General features: G+C 42.3%; 1 protein-coding gene across 1 annotated transcript in view; it reads left to right on the top strand.

Annotated features, from left to right (window-relative positions):
* The window catches only part of muc5f (mucin 5f), a 63,495-nt gene that overhangs the window by 7,818 nt on the left and 32,042 nt on the right, over nucleotides 1-23,635 (top strand). The window contains exons 11-21 of the mRNA XM_051648344.1: nucleotides 546-684; nucleotides 1,111-1,221; nucleotides 1,326-1,505; nucleotides 1,938-2,177; nucleotides 2,258-2,414; nucleotides 2,529-2,657; nucleotides 8,536-8,686; nucleotides 8,766-8,809; nucleotides 8,902-9,090; nucleotides 12,987-13,136; nucleotides 22,330-22,442. Of these exons, the coding sequence (XP_051504304.1) occupies nucleotides 546-684; nucleotides 1,111-1,221; nucleotides 1,326-1,505; nucleotides 1,938-2,177; nucleotides 2,258-2,414; nucleotides 2,529-2,657; nucleotides 8,536-8,686; nucleotides 8,766-8,809; nucleotides 8,902-9,090; nucleotides 12,987-13,136; nucleotides 22,330-22,442 (1,603 nt within the window). The remainder of the gene's footprint in view (nucleotides 1-545; nucleotides 685-1,110; nucleotides 1,222-1,325; nucleotides 1,506-1,937; nucleotides 2,178-2,257; nucleotides 2,415-2,528; nucleotides 2,658-8,535; nucleotides 8,687-8,765; nucleotides 8,810-8,901; nucleotides 9,091-12,986; nucleotides 13,137-22,329; nucleotides 22,443-23,635) is intronic.

Raw genomic sequence — 23,635 nt, 5'->3', positions numbered from 1 at the left:
TTAGGGGATTCATGTGATTGGCACCAAATTTGTGCAACATCATGCCAAGACATTTTAGATGCTAAATTATGAACAGATTTTTGATATATCGAACAGTGTTGCCATGGCGAGGCATTAAATTAATGGTGAAAAATGGGAAACAGAAAGTGTCTTGTATCTTCTCTTTGCAATGTGTGATTTGGATCAAAATTTAGATGTATGTTGGGGGCTAATCTCATGGATGTGACTATTTTGGGTCACGGTCATAGCGTCACCACCTGGCAGCAGGAAGTGTGGCTCTTACAACAGACTTTAAAATAGTCCTTTTATATTTACCCAAATTGCTTCAAAATTATTTGGAATAATGTAAAATGCATGTCCACCTTGCATTTTTTTCCGAAAGCCGCCAGGTGGAAATTGACCCATGGTGCTTGGGCCCGTCATCGCTGCTTGCAGCTATATTTTGAAAGTGATATTCAACGAATATTGTCAAAATGCAGCTGTTGTGCAAACTCACAAATTTATTCATGTGTCCAAGTGTATAAATGTTATCTGTGTTTATGCAGTACCTGTAAGGGTAAGAAATGGAAATGTACCAAAAACCCATGCCATGGAACTTGCACAGTTTATGGGGATGGCCATTATATTACATTTGATGGGAAAAGATATACATTTGATGGAGTCTGTGAATACACATTAATCAGGGTGAGTACACAATTAATCAAGATACAGTAGATCTATACAAGATATACTTTATATATATATATATATATATATATATATATATATATATATATATATATATATATATATATATATATATAATTTTTTTAAATGAATGTTCAAGATTTTAGCTTAAAATGTATAAAAGGAAGTTTATGTTTTATGTCATGTACTGGTCATCATCAAGTTTTTCAACATTTCATGTCTTTGCCTTCACTAATTCATTTTAAATGGTCCTGTGATTTGAAAAATGAATTTGATCTCATAAAATTGCTGTATGCAAAACTATAAAATAATTAGCAACGTGTTGGTTTAAATGGAGTATAGAATTTCACACTGGAGGACTTGTCAACTTTCCAAAAGTATTTAAAGTTAGTATTTAAAGTATTTAAAATGTCATTTATACAGGATTATTGTGGTCATGCCAATGCCAGTGGTACCTTCAGAGTTCTCACTGAAAACGTACCATGTGGTACTACTGGTACCACCTGTTCTAAGGCTGTCAAAGTCTTCCTTGGGGTGAGAGCTTTGATTGCTTCAGTTTTTTTTTTTTTTTCTTTTGTAACACAAGATTGAATGAGCAGCTAACAGGTGACGGATAAATAAACTTATTTCCCTCTTAGAACAAGGAGCTCAAACTGACCGATGGAGGTTATCAGATTCTTCATAGAGATGAGGGGGAGGAAATTCCATTCCAAATTTGGATAATGGGAATTTATATGGTCATTGAAGCAAATAATGGACTTATTGTCATGTGGGACCAGAAGACAAGTATGTTCATCAAACTCAGTCCAACATTTAAGGTGAGGAAACTAAACTACTGACATTCATTGAATAAATGATTGGATTGCTGTCTCAGCCACAGTTTTTACAGTTATACTGTAAAAACAAATACTGTTAAATTTTTAGTAAGAAACATAATTTTACAGAAATTTACATTAAAGTTAAAAGTTATGTCATGAAAAATATAGGTTTCCACTGCAAAATATATAGTAGTTCCTACTTTTAACTTCCAAAAATGGTTTACAGTATTTTACAGTAAAATTACATGTATGGTTAAATCTAATAATAATTTTCAATGTATATGGTAAAGTAACTTACAGTTAACTAATGAACTAATTTATGATTTTTCTATGAATTTTTCATTAAAATTACTAAACTTTTTAACGTGATTTAGTTGTCTTAAAAGACTGTTTTGATATGTTTTATATTAAGCATCTTTTTGTTCATGACAGGGTACTGTTTGTGGTCTTTGCGGAAACTATGATGGGAACGCAAACAACGACTTCATGTTGAGAAGTCAAGAGGTGGTAAACAAAGCCTTGGACTTTGGAAACAGTTGGAAAGAGTCCTCCAGCTGTCGTGTTGCTACTGAAATTAAAAATCCCTGCTCAAATAACCCTTACAGGCAATCATGGGCTCAGAAACAATGTAGTGTCATCAAGAGTGAAGTTTTTACAGTATGCCATTCTCAGGTAAGTGAACACTATGTTTGGTCTGCTCACAATACCTCATCTTTCTTGTACAGATAATTAAGATGCATTTAACTGTTAAGGTGGACCCGTCTCCTTTCTATGAAGCCTGTGTGAGAGACTCATGTGCCTGCGATAGTGGTGGGGATTGTGACTGTTTCTGCACTGCTGTATCAGCCTATGCACAAGCCTGTAATGAAGCTGGAGCTTGTGTTACCTGGAGAACACCTCAAATATGCCGTGAGTCACTGATAGCTTTTGAGTCATTTAATTTGCATAACTGAAAAAAAAGAAAAAATAAATTAAGAAAAGAGGCAAGTACAAACACTCAATGTTTAATTTTTTTTTTTTCAGCATTATTCTGTGATTATTACAACACCCCTGGTGAATGTGAGTGGCATTACAAACCTTGTGGAGCTCCTTGTATGCAGACCTGCAGAAATCCAACTGGGCGTTGCTCCAGTCAGATACCAGCACTTGAAGGTAAAAAAAAAGAGAAATGGTAAAGCTTAAAAGTGATGTATGGAGTAATTTGTTTCAATGTTAAAATACTTCCCTCTATACCGGATGAATGTGGATAGACTATTCAAGGTTTCTAGGATTTGTAGCTGGATTTCCCCAAAAAGTTCTAAACATTGCTGTTTGTTTGAGCATACTGATCAGCCCAACACAACCATAACCAATTGCATGAGTTTGGGGTGGAATTATCTATCTGTCTGACCAATAGAGCTTTTCAGTTTGTAGTCCTAAAACCCAAAAGAGAATTAGCATTTTTAAGCCATGAGTTTCCTTCTGGTATTTCCAATGAGTTTTTAGAATAGGGTTCCCCTTCTGTCACTGACACTAGGGGTCGCTCTTGAGAGCCCCGAACACCTCAGATTTTTGAGAAAAGGCCAGTGAGAATTGGCGAGTGGAATTTGCATGCCACTTCCCCAGATATATGGGTATAAAAGGAGCTGGCTCGCAACCACTCATTCAGATTTTCTCTTCAGAGCCGAGCAGTTGTACTATCAGCGAGCTGAATACTACTGCTGTTCCATTCACCTCTTAAGAAGCATATGCTGTTGGATATAAGGCGCATTTCCAGCGGCTTTCTCGTCTTCTGCACGACGAGTGCAGATTTCGCCCCTGGGCACTTTGACAGCACTAAAAGAGTGTATATTCCTGCTAAAGAGTATATTTTCTCTATTAGAGCACACACATTGACGTTGAATGTCTTTTTAAAGACGCATCTTTATAAAGATGCCTTTCCATCTTTGTGTGATTCCTGGATGCGGTCGCTATCTCACCGCTTCCGACGGCCACGCGCGCTGCCTCACGTGTCTGGGCAGCGATCACACTGAGGCAGCATTCGTGGATGGTTCATGTTCTCATTGCAAGAATATGACCATGGCAACGTTGCGGTCGTGGCTTTCCTTCTTCCGGGGGAAAGCCACTCTAGCCGCCCCCCAGGTGATGTCCACCCTCGTGGTCCAGGAACGCCACCTGTGGCTGAATCTGTTCGAGATGAGGGATTTGGACAAGGTTTGCTTTCTCAACACCCCCATCTCCCAGATTGGCCTATTCAGCGACACCATCGAGGACTTCTCCCAGCAGTTCTCGGTGGTGAGGAAGCAGACAGAGGCTATACAACACATCTTGCCCTAGCGCGGCTCAAGATCCCGTATCCCGTCTGCTTGCTGAGGGCATCCCCCTGCGGTGGTGAAAGCCCAGGCAGCTCCACCTCAGCCCGAGCTCAGTTCTCGGCCCCAGCATAGAGCCCCCCGCAGGAAGCTGACGCCCCCTGCCTCACAGGCCAGCACGAGGAACCGGAAGGCTCCTAAGCACCCCTGAGATGGACGACCCAGGGAGTGAGATGTCTGCTGCAAACCTGGAGCTGGTATCCAGACCACTCCACCCCCCGCCTTCGCGTGTCAGGTCGCACCACACTCACACCCACGGCCAGGTGGTTGTGACGGACTACGAGGACGGTCAAAAAGTCCCTCCTTCCCCATCACCGACCCCCCCGATGCCGGGTACATGGAGCAAGGTAAGTGCTTCGAGGGTCCCCTCAGCACAGCCACGAGTTTGAGACAAAGCGAGGCTCCTCAACGTGGCATCCCCTGCTCTCTCCCACTGTGAGGCCCCACCCACAGGTACATTAAACGCAATCGTCCCTTTAGTGCCCCTCGCCCGGAGCTTGGACGCGTGGCTATCGCTTTCCAACCCTTCGTGGTGGTTGGCCAGGACCATCCGACTCGGCTACACGATTCAGTTCGCCAGGCGCCCACCCCTGTTCAGCAGCATCCGCTTCACTTTGATGAGGGGGCGAGAACGCTGCCACCTTGCGTGCGGAGATCGCGACCCTTCTGCGCAAGGGCGCGAAAGAGCCTGTCCCTCCAGCCAAGATGAAGAGAGGGTTTTACAGCCCTTACTTTATCGTACCGAAGAAAGGCGGTGGGTTGCGGCCAATCTTGGACCTGCGAGTTCTGAACCGTGCCTTGCACAGACTCCCGTTCAAGATTCTGATGCCAAAGCACATTTTGGTGTGTGTCCGGCATCAAGATTGGTTTGCGGCGGTAGACCTGAAGGACGCATGCTTTCATGTCTCGGTTCTACCTCGACACAGACCCTTCCTACGGTTTGCTTTCGACGGCTGGGCGTATCAGTACAAGGTCCTTCAGCCTGTCCCTGTCCCCTCGCGTCTTCACGAAAGTCGCAGTACCATGGCTGGCTGATGCTAGCTCATTCTCAAGAGTTGCTATGCTCACACAGGGACCTCGTGCACAGGCACTTCAGCCAGCTAGGGCTTCGGGTCTACTGGCAAAAGAGAAAGCTCTCCCCGGTTCAGAGCATCTCTTTTCTCGGCATGGAGTTAGACTCAGTCTCAATGATAGCGTTCCTCACGAGCGAGTGCGCGCGGTCGGTACTGAACTGCCTGAAGTCATTCAAGCAAAGAACAGCGGTTCCACTGAAACACTTTCAGAGGCTCCTGGGGCATATGGCATCCTCGGCGCCGGTCACGCCTCTAGGGTTGATGCATATGAGACCGCTTCAGCACTGGCTTCAGACTCGAGTCCTGAGATGGGCATGGCACCGTGGCACACATCGCGTGGCCATCACGCTGATCTGCTGCCACTTGTTCAGCCCTTGGACAGACCTTGCATTTCTATGGGCAGGAGTTCCCCTACAGCAAGTGTCCAGGCACGTCATCATTATGACAAATGCCTCCAAGCGAGGCTGGGGCACCATGTGCAATGACTGTGACGATCTCTATGACTGTGTTGGCATATCAACTGCCTTGAGTTGCTGAAAGCATTGCTCGCCCTGCGGAGGCTTTTGCCGTTGATCCAGGGCAAGCGTGTGTTGGTCCGGACGGACAACACAGTGACAGTAGCATATATAAATCGCCAAGTCGACTTACGCTCACATCACATGTCGCAACTCGCCTGCCGTCTCCTATGGAGTCAGCGGTGACTGAGGTCGCTGTGGGCCACTCACATCCTGGGCAACCTCAGCACCACAGCGGAAGTGCTGTCATGGCAGGTGACGCTCAGGAGAGAGTGGAGACTCCACCCCCAGGTGGTCCAGCTGATTTGGACTCGGATCGGCAAAGCACAAGTAGACCTATTTGCCTCCCGAGAAACCTCCCACTGCCCATTCTGGTATTCTCCAATGGGGGACCCCTCAGCCCAGACATGCTGGCACACAGCTGGCCCCGGGGGCCGTGCAAGTATGCGTTCCCCCCAGTGAGCCTATTTATACAGAGTCTGTGCAAGGCCCCATATTGGCCCACCCAGACTTGGTTCTCAGACCTCACACTCCTCGCAACAGCCCCTCTCTGGCGAATTCCCCTGAGGTAGGACCTTCTTTCTCAGGGATGGGGCACTATCTGGCACCCGCACCCAGATCTCTGGAACCTCCACGTCTGGCCCTTGGACGGGACGTGGAAGACCTAAGTGGCCTACCACCAGCAGTGGTAGACACGATCACTCAGGCCAGAACTCCCTCTACGATGCTCTGAGCAGCTCTTTGTCTGCTTTGGTGGACAGCAGAAAGGGAACACTGTCTCCAAACAGAGGCTTGCCCACTGGATCGTGGATGCCATTGCTATGGCATACCAGGCCCAGGCCGTGCCCGCTCCTTCAGGAATACGAGCACACTCCACATGGAGTCTGGCATCCTCGTGGGCACTGGACCATGGCACCTCTATAGCAGACATCTGCAGGGCAGCGGGCTGGGCGACACCCAATACCATCGCGAGATTTTACAATCTCCGGGTTGAGCCGGTTTCGTCCCGTGTTCTGTCAGGTAAGAACAGGTAAGTTCGGGAATACGGACAGCTGGTCGGATGTATCGCTTGCACATTGTGCCTTTCCCCTCCAAAGAGGCGAAGATGTGCGCTTCTTTTCCCATGCGAGTTCATGAACCCGTGAACCCTGGATGTCCTTCCTCCCTAGCCCTGTGGCTCACGAATCCAGTGGAGGAATTCACAGCCGGAACCAGTACGTGTGCTAATATGCCCTTACTGAGGTAGGTGCTCCACAGGTGCCGGTTACTCCGGTAACCCCCTGTGATGTATTTTCTGCAGTACAGTCTCCCTGTCGGCAAACCTGCTTCTCCCTTCGACAGAGCCCTCCTTGTCCCGGTTGCTGTGTTTGTAGAGCTCCTCCCCTTTCAAGCAAGACCTACCACCGCGCCACTACCATGTGCGGCTCTGAGCCCACATGACGTGCTTGCCACATGTTACCTCCCCTCCGGGCAGGATGTGGTCTCCATGGTGTCTTTTCCCCCTGAAAGAATAGAATAGGAAAAGAACACCTTCCCCGGCGCATATATTGAGCGTTAAAATGGCCCCAGCTGAATAACTGAATACTCTGTGGAGAGAAAACATACAGAGAAAAGGCTGGTGCGGCCTGCTTCCATACAAGATACGTCTCCTCCCCCCCAGGATGTGGAGAACTATACGTTTTTTGGGGTGTTGGGGGAGGCTACGTGCAGACCGGTGCACCTGCTACTACACACACAGCAGCTTGCTTGCACCTGCACCGGCAGTCCACATAACACGGTTCAGCTAGTTGTGGCATTTCGTATAGGGACCCCTAGTGTCACTACATCGACACAACGTCGAGTGAGTGAGAGAAGGGGAACGTCTCGGTTACTGTCGTAACCTCCATTCCCTGATGGAGGGAACGAGACGTTGTGTCCCCCCTGCCACAATGCTGTACTACCCGCTGAAATGGCCGGGACCCTGTTTCGGCTCCTCAGCACAAAACCTGAATGAGTGGTTGTGAGCCAGCTCCTTTTATACCCGTATGTCCGGGGGAGTGACATACAAATTCCACTCGCCAATTCTTATTGGCCTTTTCTCAAAAATCTGAGGTGTTCGGGGCTCTCAGGAGCGACCCATAGTGTCACTACATTGATACAATGTCTCCTTGCCTCGATCAGGGAACGGAGGTTACGACAGTAACCGAGACGTTTTTCGAGTTATGAGTAAAATAAGATAGGTGGTCAAAAATTAAAATTCTCTCATCATTTACGCACCTCATGCCATCCCAGATGTGTATGACTTTCTTTCCACCACTGAACACAAACGAAGTTTTTAGAAGAATATTTCAGCTCTGTAGGTCCTTACAATGCAAGTGAATGATGACAAAACTTTGAAGCTCCAAAAAGCACACACAGGCAGCATAAAAGAAATCAATAAGACTCCAGTGGTTTAGTCCATGACTTCAGAAGCGATCTAATCAGTTTTGGGTGAGAACAAACCAAAACTCCTTTTTCACTGTATATTTTTCCATGGCAGTCTTTAGACATGAGCATGGTTTCAAACTCGATTACTAACACTTGACGCATGCTCAGAGTGCTCAATTGCGATAGGAAGTGTAATCGAGCTTAAAATCAAGATCACCAAGGAGACTGCAGATGTCAAAATTTATAGTGAAAAAGGAGTTACTGTATATTTTGGTCTGTTCTTACCCGAAACCGATTAGATTGCATCAGAAGACATGGATTCAACAACTGGAGTCAGATGGATTACTTTTATGCTGCCTTTATATGCTTTTTGGAGCTTCAAAATTTTGGTCACCATTCACATACATTGGACCTACAGTGCTGAGATATTTTCCTAAAAACCTTTTTTTTGTGTGTGTGTGTGTTCTGCAGAATATAGAAAGTCATACACATCTGGAATGGCATGATGGTAAGTAAATGATGAGATAATATTCATTTTGGGTGAACTATTCCTTTAACATTACTTGAGACTTTTCACGTTTTGCTCTATTACAGAATTATGTTTGTTTGCAAGTTGCTAAATAAGTGCTACATGATACATAGATGATGTAGTTTTATGATTTGTATTTTATTTACCTTTCATAAGGCTGTTACCCCAAATGTCCCCCTGGACAGCCTTACTTTGATGAGGATACAATGAAATGTGTGAAGAGGGAGCAATGTGGCTGTTATGACAAGCAGGGGAATCATTATGACAATCAGGAGAGAGTTCCTTCGACAGAAAACTGCCAAATATGGTATGCTATCACTGCATGTCCACTAATACAGAATAATTTGATAAAAGCTTATTTTAATTAAACATTTTTGTTCCTAAAGCTATTGTAATTCCATGGAGATCAGCTGCAAATACAACGTGTCTGGTAAGAAAAGATATTTACTTTTTAGTCAGTGTATATATATATATATATATATCTATTTCTAAAAGTAAATTTCATTAATCCGAAATTTTCAGCTTGCACCTGCACATTCAAAGGGGATATGTATCAGTATGGAGATACTATATATAATACTACAGATGGGCTTGGCAGCTGCATAACAGCTGTCTGTGAAGAAGATGGAATAATTAAAAAGAATTCCTACCCTTGTCAAACATCACATCCAACAACAACCTATACTCCAACTACTGTCTTTAACTTCTCAAGTACAGCAACAGGTATCTGTTTTACTGCTATATTTAGAGGGTTAGTTCACCCAGATTTTTTTATTTTTTATTTTATTTATTTTTTTAAATCTGTCATCATTTGCCCTCATTTAGTTTCAAACCCATATTAATTTCTTTCTTTCATAGAACACAAAAGGAGATTTTAAGCAGATTGTTAGAGACTGACAGCCTCAGTCACCATTTACTATCACTGATGTGATGAAAGTGAATGGTGAATTAGACTAACATACTGCCTAATATACTGCTTTTATGTTCCACAGAAGAAAGTCATACAGGTTTAGAACAACATGAGGGTTAGTAAATGATGACAGAATTTTCATTTTTGGTGAACAATCCCTTTAACATATATATATATATATATATAATTTGCTATTTATTTATATGTTATTGTTTCTCTAAGTTAGAGCAAGTACCTCATGCTTTTAACTGCTTATTCTAGAAAGACCCTTTAAATAAAAAGATGACATAAATGAGACTTAAACAATTTTTCCAGTAATTTGAAAGAGGCCATCATGATATATTGTGTTGGCATTGAAAAATCAGGGAACTTAGGAGGTGAGATTACTTTTACCTAATTCATTGAGGAAAACCATGAATATTTCGTCTGAATTTGACTGCTGCTTCAAAAGTGGAGAACTGATAAGGGCTTTTAATAATGTGTTGATTGGTATATAGTAGGGCTGGGCGATATATAAAATATTTTTATCTATAAAATATAGCGATATCCGATTATATCATCAACCCCCCTGCCGAGGGTCATTTAATATTTTTTGCTTTATTGATTTTGCTTTAAAAATTTAATTCATTTATTGAACATGAAAAACCTAAATTTTTCAAATTGCACTTTAAACTAAACGAAAAACAAAAAGCAATTAAAATATGAATCAAAAACTCTTATATAACCACCTTCCCAAATCCAAACATTTACTGTCTTCAGTGGCCCCATTTGCCATCACGCAAGTATCCGTCTACGACAACAGGTGGGAATTTACTAATAGCCTAAAAAGTAAGAACTAAAGAGATTAATAAATGTAAAGATAATAATAATAATAATAATATTTAAAAATACATAAAAAAAAAAAATCACCAATAGAAAGTTCAACATATTACAGTTTCAAATAAGGTGTAAACCTAACAAATTCCCTTGCGATCAAATCTGTGTTTGTATTGCGTTTTGATAATACAGTTAATGATGCCAAAAGAAAAGAAAATATAACTCAATTTTAGGTTCAAGGTGAACGTGGACTTGTATTATTTTATGATTTAATCACTTTCGTCTTTGTTTCTTTAATACAAATATATATTTGAGTGAACCTGTAGAGTTGTGTTCATAATGCATGTTAAGTGCAAACTGCTCCATGGAAATAAAGCAGCCGTGGCCCGTGCATTTTAAGTCTAGGCCTTCAGAGCGATTCACGCAATTAAGAAAACACAGTTTCACAATGAATAAGACGCCATATGCCCATCATACATTACGTGGCAGTCAATTAATAACACCAATTTACATTTTAAAAACATATCCACGCACGAAAGCCAGAACCAAGGAGGTCTAATACCAAGAAAAGCTCTCTAATAATATTTGCGATTTAAATTTTGCTTGCAATAAATTTTGTTTCGTCAGGGTACACGGTTACTTTTCAAAACTTGATCCGACACTGAATGCTCAAGCAGCCTAATTAACACTTAGAAAACTCCTGATGTTGCTATAACAATGCAAAAAGCACTTACCAATTTGCTTGAAGTGAAAATCAGTCCTTTCCTGTTTAATTAATCAATCGCACGATCATGCAGAACATCATAGGTTTTTAAATCCATAAGGATCTCTTTCTCAACGGCAGTACCAGCAGTGATGACAGCCAACTCGTCAGCAAGATCTCGTGCTCTTCGCTTTCAAATTTCGTACATCACTTAAAGCGTGATTGCGTCACTCATGGCCAGCTAGAAGGCCTGTACTGGGACATATCCTAAAGACCACACCCACAAGAACAAATAAATCAATCTGATTGGCTGATGAGTCTGACGATCTGACTTTAGCTGCCTATTGACTTACACTGTTGAGGGATTCTGTGGAATTCTGAAGGCCTGACGAGGTGGAGCTCAGACTCACGCACTGCTTCGGCTAAGGAGCAGTTGTCACATTTTGCTTGTAAGCATCGAGGAATAAATTCTGATTGGATACATTTTTTTGTTTTTTGCTATTTGTTTGTAGATTCATTAGGAGTGGAAAGTGATTGAAAATACATAGGCAAAAAGGTCAATGAGAATGAAAGGATAAAAAATATTTATTTATTAGGCATGTTACGCCAGAAGAGAAGGCTTTGCTGGCCCTGAGAAATCGCCACTGAAATAAAGCAAAGACTTCGAGCACCTCCTGAGATAGTCTTAGGTCATTTGCAGCATTCTCATACATGACACTATTCTTGCAAACAGTTTTCAGATGACTGAAACAGAGAAGAAAGAGTTATAACTCAAGACAGGCTCACGCTGCACGCCACTGATCAAACAGCACATCAGACATGGGCATTGACAGCTTTTCTTTTGTCTGTTCTTGAAAATATAATAAAGTGTGTTTCTTCAAGCACATGTCTTTGTGTTAAAAAGTGTCTTACAAGTGACCCACTACTGTTGCGGGTAGATGAGAAAACTTTCATGCTCATGCAGATAGCATTTGGATGAGGAGCTTGTGAATAAGGAGCTGGATTCAGTCTCGTTGCATTTGGTGGGTGGCAGGTGCAAATTTCACATCCTGGGCTACTGTTTAATATATCTGGTGACTTCCCAGATCCATGGTTTTGCCGTTTACTGACATTGTCAATCATCGTCTGTCAATGAGTGTTGAAATTGGCATCGGGAGATTTGTAAGACATTGCCGATATCCGATTACATTGACCTATCGCCCAGCCCTAGTATGTAGTAGGGGTGTTCCCTTAGAATACAAGTGTTTACGAATTGTATAGTGTTCATTTTCAGGAGTATTTAAAAATGGTCTCTTTGAAAAATAAATTTGGGCATTCGATCAGAGTGGTAAAAGAAATATCAGAAAAAATAGTTTGTAGGTGTGAAATTTCTAAATGAAATCAAGTTGTTTCCAGTCAGCGAGTGGGACACCGCCTTGAATGACAAAGCAGTAAAAATAGCAATAGAGTAATCAACCTGTTATAAATTTGTAGTTGAAATGTTTCCCTGGGTATTATGAAATGCAAAATCGCTGACTGTTTTTAAACTTTGCATTTATTTTAGGGACAGCTGTGCCTCTAACAATTTTAACAACTTCTCCGACTTCCAAAACACCAAAAACAACCAAGCTTACTCCTACACCTGGATGCATTTGCCATTGGTCAGACTGGATTGACTTTGGTGGCCCAACAAGAGGTCCTTTAGGGGGTGAAATAATACCAATTAAAAGAATAACAGAAACTAATCCTATCATCTGCTCAACACCAAAGGAGGCAGAATGCCGTGCAAAACTTTACCCTGGAGTTCCTCTGTCACAGATTGGCCAGATAGTGAAATGTAATATAAAAGATGGACTGGTTTGCTTAAACAAAAACCAAGCCATGGCAGAGCAATGTTTTGACTATGAGATTAGAGTATTCTGTTGTGATGGAAACTGTAGTAGCACTACTACACAACCACCAACTCTAACAACTACAAGGATGTCTTCAACTAGCATGCTTACACCAAATTTGAATTCAACAGTCCAAAGTCCCTCCACTCACACAAGCATATCCACAACTCCAACATCTACTGTTACATCTTCAAAGACTTCAATTATTAAGCCTACACTACCAGCAGTAACACCAATAGTCCAGAGTTCCTCCTTTAGTACAAGCATATCCACAACTCTAACAGCAGCAACTTCTACTGCAACACAGTTAACAACTTCAAGCATACCTACACCACCAACTGCAACATCATCCGTCCAGAGTTCCTCAAGAAGTACAAACATAGCATCAACTCTAACAGCAACAATGTTGACTACTACACAGTCAACAACTTTACCAAGCACAACTATACCACCAAATGTAACATCAGTCCAGAGTTCCTCCACTAGTACAAGCTTATTGACAGCTACAACAAAAACAAAGACTACAGCTACTCCTTCAATTACTTCAATTAGAACAACTACACCACCCACTATGAAATCAACAGCCCAGAGTTTCTTCACTAGAACAAGCATATTCACAACTCCAACAACAAAATTTGCTTCAACTCTTTCAACATCCTCTCCAACCTCAACAACACAAATAACATTGATGTTTCCTCCTAACCCTGGATGCATTTGCCATTGGTCAGATTGGATGGATTTTGGTGGCCCAACATCAGGTCCCAAAGGCGGTGCAATAGTAACAATTAAAAGAATAACTGATGTCTATCCTACCATCTGCTCAGCCCCTAAGGAAGTGGAATGCCGTGCAAAACTATACCGAGGATTTTCTCTTTCACAACTTAGACAGGTTGTGAAATGTAATGCAGAAGACGGACTCGTTTGTCTAAACAAAAACCAAACTCATGCACAGCAATGCTTTCACTATGAGATTCGAGTATCTTGTTGTGATGAAAATTGTGGAAGCACCATCACACAGCCACCAACTTTAACCACTACTACGGTGTCATCAGCTAGCACGGCTACACCAACCTTGACATCAACAACGCAGAGTTCCCCCATTCAGACAAGCATACCAACAATAATAACAATGTCTACTGCTGCATCTGAAAAAAATTCAATTAGCACGCCTACACTACCGGCTGCAACAACAACAGTTCAGACATCCTCCACTAGTACAAACATATCCACAACTCTACCAGCAACAACTTCTACTGCTAAACCATTACCGACATCAACAAGTACACTTACACATCCAACTGCAACATCATCAGTCCAGAGTTCCTCCACAAGTACAAACGTACCTCCAACTCTAACAACAACAACAACAACTGTGTCTGCAACACAATCAACTACTTCAGCAAACACACCTACACCACCAGTTGAAACAACAACAGTCCAGAATTCATCCACTAGTACAAGCATAACTACAACTCCAACAATGACAACTACGTCTACTGCTACACCTTCAAAAACTTCAACTGGCACGCTTACCCTACCAGCTTCAATAACAACAGTCCAGACTTCCTCCACAAGTACAAACATATCCACAACTCTAACAACAACAGCTTATAATGTTACACAGTTAACAACTACAACAAGCATACGTACACCACCTGCAACACCATCAGTCCAAAGTTCCTCCACTAGTACAAGTGTATCAATAGCAAAAACAACATCTACTGCAACACCTTCAATAAACACGCCAACACCATCAACTACAACACTAGCAGTCCAGAATCCCTTTACTAGTACTAGCATTTCCACAACTTCAACATCTACATCATCAATTACAACTCTTTCAACAACCTCACCAACTTCCACTACACCAATAACAAACACATTTCACATAACCCCTGGATGCAATTGTCATTGGTCAGAATGGATGGATTTTGGTGGCCCAACATCAGGTCCTGAAGGCGGTGCAATAGTACCAATTAAAAGAATAACTGACACCTATCCTACCATCTGCTCAGCCCCAAAGGAAGTGGAATGCCGTGCAAAACTCTATCCAGGGCTTCCCCTTACCCAGCTTGGCCAGGTTGTGAAATGTAATGCGGAAGATGGATTTATTTGCCTAAATAAAAACCAAGCCCTTGCAAAGCAATGCTTTGACTATGAGATTAGAGTGTCCTGTTGTGATGGAATCTGTGGCAGCACCAGCACCCATTCACCAACTCCAGCCACTATTAGGGTGTCATCAACTAGCATGTCTACACCAACTTTGACATCAACAATCCAGAGTTTCTCCACTAAGACTGACATTTCCACAACTCCAACAAAAAAGTCTACTGTGTCACATTTAATAACTTCTGCTAGCACGTCAAAACCACAAACTATAACACCAACAGTCCAGACTTCATCCACTAGTACAAGCATAACCACAACTCCAGCAATAACTATGTCTACTGGTACACCTTCAAAAACTTCAGTTAGCATGCCTACAATACCAGTTGTATCAACAACAGTCCAGATTTCCTCTTCTAGTACAAACATATCCACTACTCTAACAACAACAACTTATAATGCTACACAGTTAACAACTTCAACAAGCACACATACACCACCAACTGCAACATCATCAGTCCAGAGTTCCTCCACAAGTACAAACATATCTTCAACTCAAACAAAAACTGTGAATACAACACAGTTGACAACAACAAACACACCTAATCCAACATCTACTGCAACACCTTCAATAAGCATGCCAACACCATCAACTACAACACTAGCAGTCCAGAATCCCTTTACTAGTACTAGCATTTCCACAACTTCAACATCTACATCATCAATTACAACTCTTTCAACAACCTCACCAACTTCCACTACACCAATAACAAACACATTTCACATAACCCCTGGATGCAATTGTCATTGGTCAGAATGGATGGATTTTGGTGGCCCAACATCAGGTCCTGAAGGCGGTGCAATAGTACCAATTAAAAGAATAACTGACACCTATCCTACAATCTGCTCAGACCCAAAGGAAGTGGAATGCCGTGCAAAACTCTATCCAGGGCTTTCCCTTACCCAGCTTGGCCAGGTTGTGAAATGTAATGCGGAAGATGGATTTATTTGCCTAAATAAAAACCAAGCCCTTGCAAAGCAATGCTTTGACTATGAGATTAGAGTGTCCTATTGTGATGGAATCTGTGGCAGCACCAGCACCCATTCACCAACTCCAGCCACTATTAGGGTGTCATCAACTAGCATGTCTACACCAACTTTGACATCAACAATCCAGAGTTTCTCCACTAAGACTGACATTTCCACAACTCCAACAAAAAAGTCTACTGCGTCACATTTAATAACTTCTGCGAGCACGCCAACACCACAAACTGTAACACCAACAGTCCAGACTTCATCCACTAGTACAAGCATAACCACAACTCCAGCAATAACTATGTCTACTGGTACACCTTCAAAAACTTCAGTTAGCATGCCTACAATACCAGTTGTATCAACAACAGTCCAGACTTCCTCCTCTAGTACAAACATATCCACTACTCTAACAACAACAACTTATAATGCTACACAGTTAACAACTTCAACAAGCACACATACACCACCAACTGCAACATCATCAGTCCAGAGTTCCTCCACAAGTACAAAGATATCTTCAACTCAAACAAAAACTGTGAATACAACACAGTTGACAACAACAAACACACCTAATCCAACATCTACTGCAACACCTTCAATAAGCATGCCAACGCCATCAACTACAACACTAGCAGTCCAGAATCCCTTTACTAGTACTAGCATTTCCACAACTTCAACATCTACATCATCAATTACAACTCTTTCAACGACCTCACCAACGTCCACTACACCAATAACAAACACGTTTCACATAACCCCTGGATGCAATTGTCATTGGTCAGAATGGATGGATTTTGGTGGCCCAACATCAGGTCCTGAAGGCGGTGCAATAGTACCAATTAAAAGAATAACTGACACCTATCCTACCATCTGCTCAGCCCCAAAGGAAGTGGAATGCCGTGCAAAACTATATCCAAGACTTCCTCTTTCCCAGCTTGGCCAGGTTGTGAAATGTAATGTCGAAGATGGACTTATTTGCCTAAACAAAAACCAAGCCCTTGCAAAGCAGTGCTTTGACTATGAGATTAGAGTGTCCTGTTGTGACAGAACCTGTGGCAGCACCAGCACCAGCACCCATTCACCAACTCCAACCACTATTAAGGTGTTATCAACTAGCATGCCTACATCAACTTCGACATCAACAATCCAGAGTTCCTCTGCTCAGACTAGCATTTCAACAACTCCAACAAAAAAGTCTACTGCTTCACATTTATCAACTTCAGCTAGCATGTCTACACCACAAACTGCAACACGAACAGTCCAGAGTTCATCCACTAGTAAAAGCATAACCACAACTCCAACAACAACTACGTCTACTGCTACACCTTCAAAAACTTCAATTAGCATGCCTACAATACCAGTTGCAACAACAACAGTCAAGACTTCCTCCTCTAGTACAAACATATCCACAACTCTAACAACAACAGCTTATAATGTTACACAGTTAACAACTACAACAAGCACACCTACACCACCAACTGCAACATCATCAGTCCAGAGGTCCTACACAAGTACCAACATATCTTCAACTCTAACAAAAACTGTGACTGCAACACAGTTAACTACTTCAACAAGCACACCTACACCATCAGCTAAAACAACAACAGTCCAGAGTTTCTCCACTAGTACAAGCATAATCAAAACTCCATCAACAACTACAACGTCTACTGCTGCACCTTCAAAAACTTCAACTGGCATGCCTACCCTGACAGCTGCAACAAAAACAGCCCAGACTTCCTCCACTAGTACAAACATAACCACAACTCCAACAACAACAACATCTACTGCTACACCTTCAAAAACTTCAATTAGCATGCCTACACTACCAGCTGCAAATGCAACAGTCCAGACTTCCTCCACTAGTACAAACATATTCACCACTCTAACAGCAAGAACTTTGTCTTCTACACAGTCAACAATTTCAACAAGCACACATACACTACCTGCAACACCATTAGTCCAAAGTTCCTCCACTAGTACAAGTGTATCAATAGCTAAAACAACATCTACTACAACACCTTCAAGACCTTCGATAAGCACGGCAACACCATCAACTACAACACTAACAGTCCAGAACCTTTTTACTAGTACCAGTGTAGCCACAATTCCAACATCTACATTGTCAATTACAACTCATTCAACAACCTCACCAACTTCCACTACACCAATAGCAATCATGCTTCACCCAACCCCTGGATGCGATTGTCATTGGTCAGAATGGATGAATTTTGGTGGCCCAACATCAGGTCTCAAAGGCGGAGTAATAGTACCAATAAAAAAAATAACTGATGCCTATCCTACCATCTGCTCAGCCCCAAAGGAAGTGGAATGCCGTGCAAAACTATATCCTGGACTTCCTCTTTCCCAGCTTGGCCAGGTTGTGAAATGTAACGCGGAAGACGGTCTTATTTGCCTAAACAAAAATCAAGCCCTTGCGAAGCAATGTTTTGACTATGAGATTAGAGTGTCCTGTTGTGACAGAAACTGTGGCAGCACCAGCACCCATTCGCCAACTCCAACCACTATTAGGGTGTCATCAAATAGCATGCCTACACCAACTTCGACGTCAACAATCCAGAGTTCCTCCACTCAGACAAGCATTTCCACAGCTCCAACAAAAACACCTACTGCTTTACATTTAACAACTTCAGTACAACATTATGCAACACCAACAGACCAGAGTTCATCCACTATTACAAGCATAACCACAACTCCAACAACTATGTCTACTTCTACACCTTCAAAAGCTTCAATTAGCATGCCTACACTAACAGCTGCAACAACAGTCCAGATTTCCTCCACTAGTTCAAACTTAACCACAACTCCAACAACAACAACATCTACTGCTACACCTTCAAAAACTTCAATTAGCATGCCTACACTACCAGCTGCAAATGCAACAGTCCAGACTTCCTCCACTAGTACAAACATATTCACCACTCTAACAGCAAGAACTTTGTCTTCTACACAGTCAACAATTTCAACAAGCACACGTACACTACCTGCAACACCATTAGTCCAAAGTTCCTCCACTAGTACAAGTGTGTCAATAGCTACAACAACATCTACTGCAACACCTTCAAGACCTTCATCAAGCACAGCAACACCATCAACTACAACACTAACAGTCCAGAACCCCTTTACTAGTACCAGCATATCCACAATTCCAACATCTACATCATCAATTACAACTCATTCAACAAACTCACCAACTTCCACTACTACAATAACAATCATGCTTCAATCAAACCCTGGATGCAATTGTCACTGGTCAGAATGGATGGATTTTGGTGGCCCAACATCAGGTCCCAAAGGCGGTGCAATAATACCAATTAAAAGAATAACTGATACATATCCTACCATCTGCTCAGCCCCTAAAGAAGTGGAATGCCGTGCAAAATTATATCCAGGACTTCCCCTTTCCCAGCTTGGCCAGGCTGTGAAATGTAATGCGAAAGACGGACTTATTTGCCTAAACAAAAACCAAGCCCTCTCGAAGCAGTGCTTTGACTATGAGATTAGAGTGTCCTGTTGTGACAAAAACTGTGGCAGCACCAGCGCCCATTCACAAACTCCAACCACTATAAGGGTGTCATTAACTAGCATGCCTACACCAACTTCAACATCAACAATCCAAAGTTCCTCCACTCAGACAAGCATTTCCACAACTCCAACAAAATTGACTACTGCTTCACATTTAACAACTTCAGCTAGCATGTCTACACCACAAACTGTAACACCAACAGTCCAGAGTTCATCCACTAGTACAAGCATAACCTTAACTTCAATATCTACGTCTACTGCTACACCTTCAAAAACTTCAATTAGAATACCTACACTACCAGCTGCAACAACAACAGTCCACACTTCCTCCTCTAGTAAAAACATATCCACTACTCTAACAGCAACAATTTCTAATGCTACACGGTTAACAACTTCAACAAGCAAACCTACACCACTAACTGCTACATCATCAGTCCAGAGTTCCTCCACAAGTAAAAACATATCTTCAACTCTAACAACAACTGTGACTGCAACACAGTCAACAATTGCAACAAGCACACCTACACCACCAGTTAAAACAACAACAGTCCAGACTTTATCCACTAGTACAAGCATAACCACAACTCCAACAACAACTACCTCTACTGCTACACACCCAAAAACTTCAACTGGCACATCTACCCTATTAGCTGCAACAACAACAGTCCAGACTTCCTCCACTAGTACAAACATATCCACCACTCCAACAACAACAACTTTGTCTGGTACACAGTCAACAGCTGCAACAAGAACACCTATACCACCACTTGCAACACCATCAGTCCAAAGTTCCTCCACTAGTACAAGCATATCAATAGCTACAATAACATCTACTGCAACACCTTCAAGACCTCTAATAAGCATGACAACGCCATCAACTACAACACTAAAAGTCCAGAATCCCTTTACTAGTACAAACATATCCACAACTCCAACATTAAAATCATCAGTTACAACTCATTCAACAACCTCACCAACTTCCACTACACCAGTACCAACCGTGCTTAACCCTATCCCTGGATGCAATTGTCATTGGTCAGATTGGATGGATTTTGGTGTCCCGACATCAGGTCCTGAAGGTGGTGCAATAGTGTCAATAAAAAGAATAACTGATACCTATCCTACAATCTGCACAGCCCCACAGGAAGTGGAATGCCGAGCAAAACTATATCCAGGAATTCCCCTTTCCCAGCTTGGTCAGGTTGTGAAATGCAATGCGGAAGACGGACTGATTTGCCTTAACAAAAACCAAGCCCTTGTGAAGCAATGCTTTGACTATGAGATTAGAGTATCCTGTTGTGACAGAAACTGTGGCAGCACACACTCGCTAAATCCAACCACTATTAAGGTGACCTCAACTAGTATGCCTACACCAACTTCGACATCAACAATCCAGAGTTCCTCCACTGAGACAAGAATATCCATAACTCCAACAAAAACATCAAGTGCTTCACGTTTAACAACTTCGACTAGCACGTCTACTCGACCAACTGCAATACCAACAGTCCAGAGTTCGTCCACTAGTATGAGCATAACCACAACTCCAATAACAGCAACTACATCTACTGCTACACCTTCAAAAACTTCAATTAGAATGCCTACCCTACAAGCTGCAACATCAAGAGTCCAGAGTTCCTCCACTAGTACAAACATATCCACGACTCCAACAGCTACAACATATACTGCTACACAGTCAACAACTTTAATAAGCACACTTACACCACCAGCTGCAACATCATCAGTCCAGAGTTCCAACATATCTTCAACTCTAACAACAACATATGTGAATTCTACACAGTCAAATTCTTCAACAAGCACACCTTCACCACCAGCTAAAACAACAATAGTCCAGAGTTCATCCACTCAGACAATCATATCCACAACTCCAACAACAACATCTATTGCTACACCCTCAAAAACTTCAACTGGCACATCTACACTATTAGCTGAAACAACAACAGTCCAGACTTCCTCCACTAGTACAAACATATCCACCACTCCAACAACAACAACTTTGTCTGGTACACAGTCAACAGCTGCAACAAGAACACCTATACCACCACTTGCAACACCATCAGTCCAAAGTTCCTCCACTAGTACAAGCATATCAATAGCTACAACAACATCTACTGCAACACCTTCAAGACCTCTGATAAGCATGACAACACCATCAACTACAACACTAAAAGTCCAGAATCCCTTTACTAGTACAAACATAATCACAACTCCAACATTAAAATCATCAGTTACAACTCATTCAACAACCTCACCAACTTCCACTACACCAGTACCAACCGTACTTAACCCTATCCCTGGATGCAATTGTCATTGGTCAGATTGGATGGATTTTGGTGTCCCAACATCAGGTCCTGAAGGCGGTGCAATAGTGTCAATAAAAAGAATAACTGATACCTATCCTACAATCTGCACAGCCCCACAGGAAGTGGAATGCCGTGCAAAACTATATCCAGGAATTCCCCTTTCCCAGCTTGGTCAGGTTGTGAAATGCAATGCGGAAGACGGACTGGTTTGCCTTAACAAAAACCAAGCCCTTGTGAAGCAATGCTTTGACTATGAGATTAGAGTATCCTGTTGTGAAAGAAACTGTGGCAGCACCCACTCACTAACTCCAACCACTATTAAGGTGACCTCAACTAGTATGCCTACACCAACTTCGACATCAACAATCCAGAGTTCCTCCACTGAGACAAGAATATCCATAACTCCAACAAAAACATCAAGTGCTTCACGTTTAACAATTTCGACTAGCACGTCTACTCGACCAACTGCAACACCAACAGTCCAGAGTTCGTCCACTAGTATGAGCATAACCACAACTCCAATAACAGCAACTACATCTACTGCTACACCTTCAAAAACTTCAATTAGAATGCCTACCCTACAAGCTGCAACATCAAGAGTCCAGAATTCCTCCACTAGTACAAACATATCCATGACTCCAACAGCTACAACATATACTGCTACACAGTCAACAACTTTAACAAGCACACTTACACCACCAGCTGCAACATCATCAGTCCAGAGTTCCAACATATCTTCAACTCTAACAACAACATATGTGACTTCTACACTGTCAAATTCTTCAACAAGCACACCTTCACCACCAGCTAAAACAACAATAGTCCAGAGTTCATCCACTCAGACAAGCATATCCACAACTCCAACAACAACATCTATTGCTACACCCTCAAAAACTTCAACTGGCACATCTACACTATTAGCTGAAACAACAACAGTCCAGACTTCCTCCACTAGTACAAACATATCCACCACTCCAACAACAACAACTTTGTCTGGTACACAGTCAACAGCTGCAACAAGAACACCTATACCACCACTTGCAACATCATCAGTCCAAAGTTCCTCCACTAGTACAAGCATATCAATAGCTACAACAACATCTACTGCAACACCTTCAATACCCTTAATAAGCATGACAACACCATCAACTACAACACTAAATGTCCAGAATCCCTTTACTAGTACAAACATATCCACAACTCCAACAGTAAAATCATCAGTTACAACTCATTCAACAACCTCACCAACTTCCACTACACCAATACCAACTGTGCTTAACCCTATCCCTGGATGCAATTGTCATTGGTCAGATTGGATGGATTTTGGTGTCCCAACAACAGGTCCTGAAGGCGGTGCAATAGTGCCAATTAAAAGAATAACTGATACCTATCCTACAATCTGCATAGCCCCACAGGAAGTGGAATGCCGAGCAAAACTATATCCAGGAATTCCCCTTTCCCAGCTTGGTCAGGTTGTTAAATGCAATGCTGAAGACGGACTGGTTTGCCTTAACAAAAACCAAGCCCTTGCGAAGCAATGCTTTGACTATGAGATTAGAGTATCCTGTTGTGACAGAAACTGTGGCAGAACCAGCACCCACTCTCCAACTCCAACCAATATTAGGGTGTCCTCAACTGACATGCTTAAACCAACTTCAACAATCCAGATTTCTTCTACTCAGACAAGCATATTCACAACTCCAACAAAAACATCTAGTGCTTCACGTTTAACAACTACAACTAGCACGCCTACACCAGCAACTGCAACATCAATAATCCAGAGTTCATCCACAAGTATGAGCATAACCACAACTCCAATAACAACAACTACATCTACTGCTACACCTTCAAAAACTTCAATTAGCATGCCTACCCTACAAGCTGCAACAACAAGAGTCCAGAGTTCCTCCACTAGTACAAACATATCCACACAGTCAACAAATTTAACAAG

This window comes from Myxocyprinus asiaticus, chromosome 2, assembly GCF_019703515.2.
Source record: "Myxocyprinus asiaticus isolate MX2 ecotype Aquarium Trade chromosome 2, UBuf_Myxa_2, whole genome shotgun sequence".
Classification (NCBI taxonomy): Eukaryota; Metazoa; Chordata; class Actinopteri; order Cypriniformes; family Catostomidae; genus Myxocyprinus; species Myxocyprinus asiaticus.
This window is presented reverse-complemented; position numbering and strand designations above follow the sequence as displayed.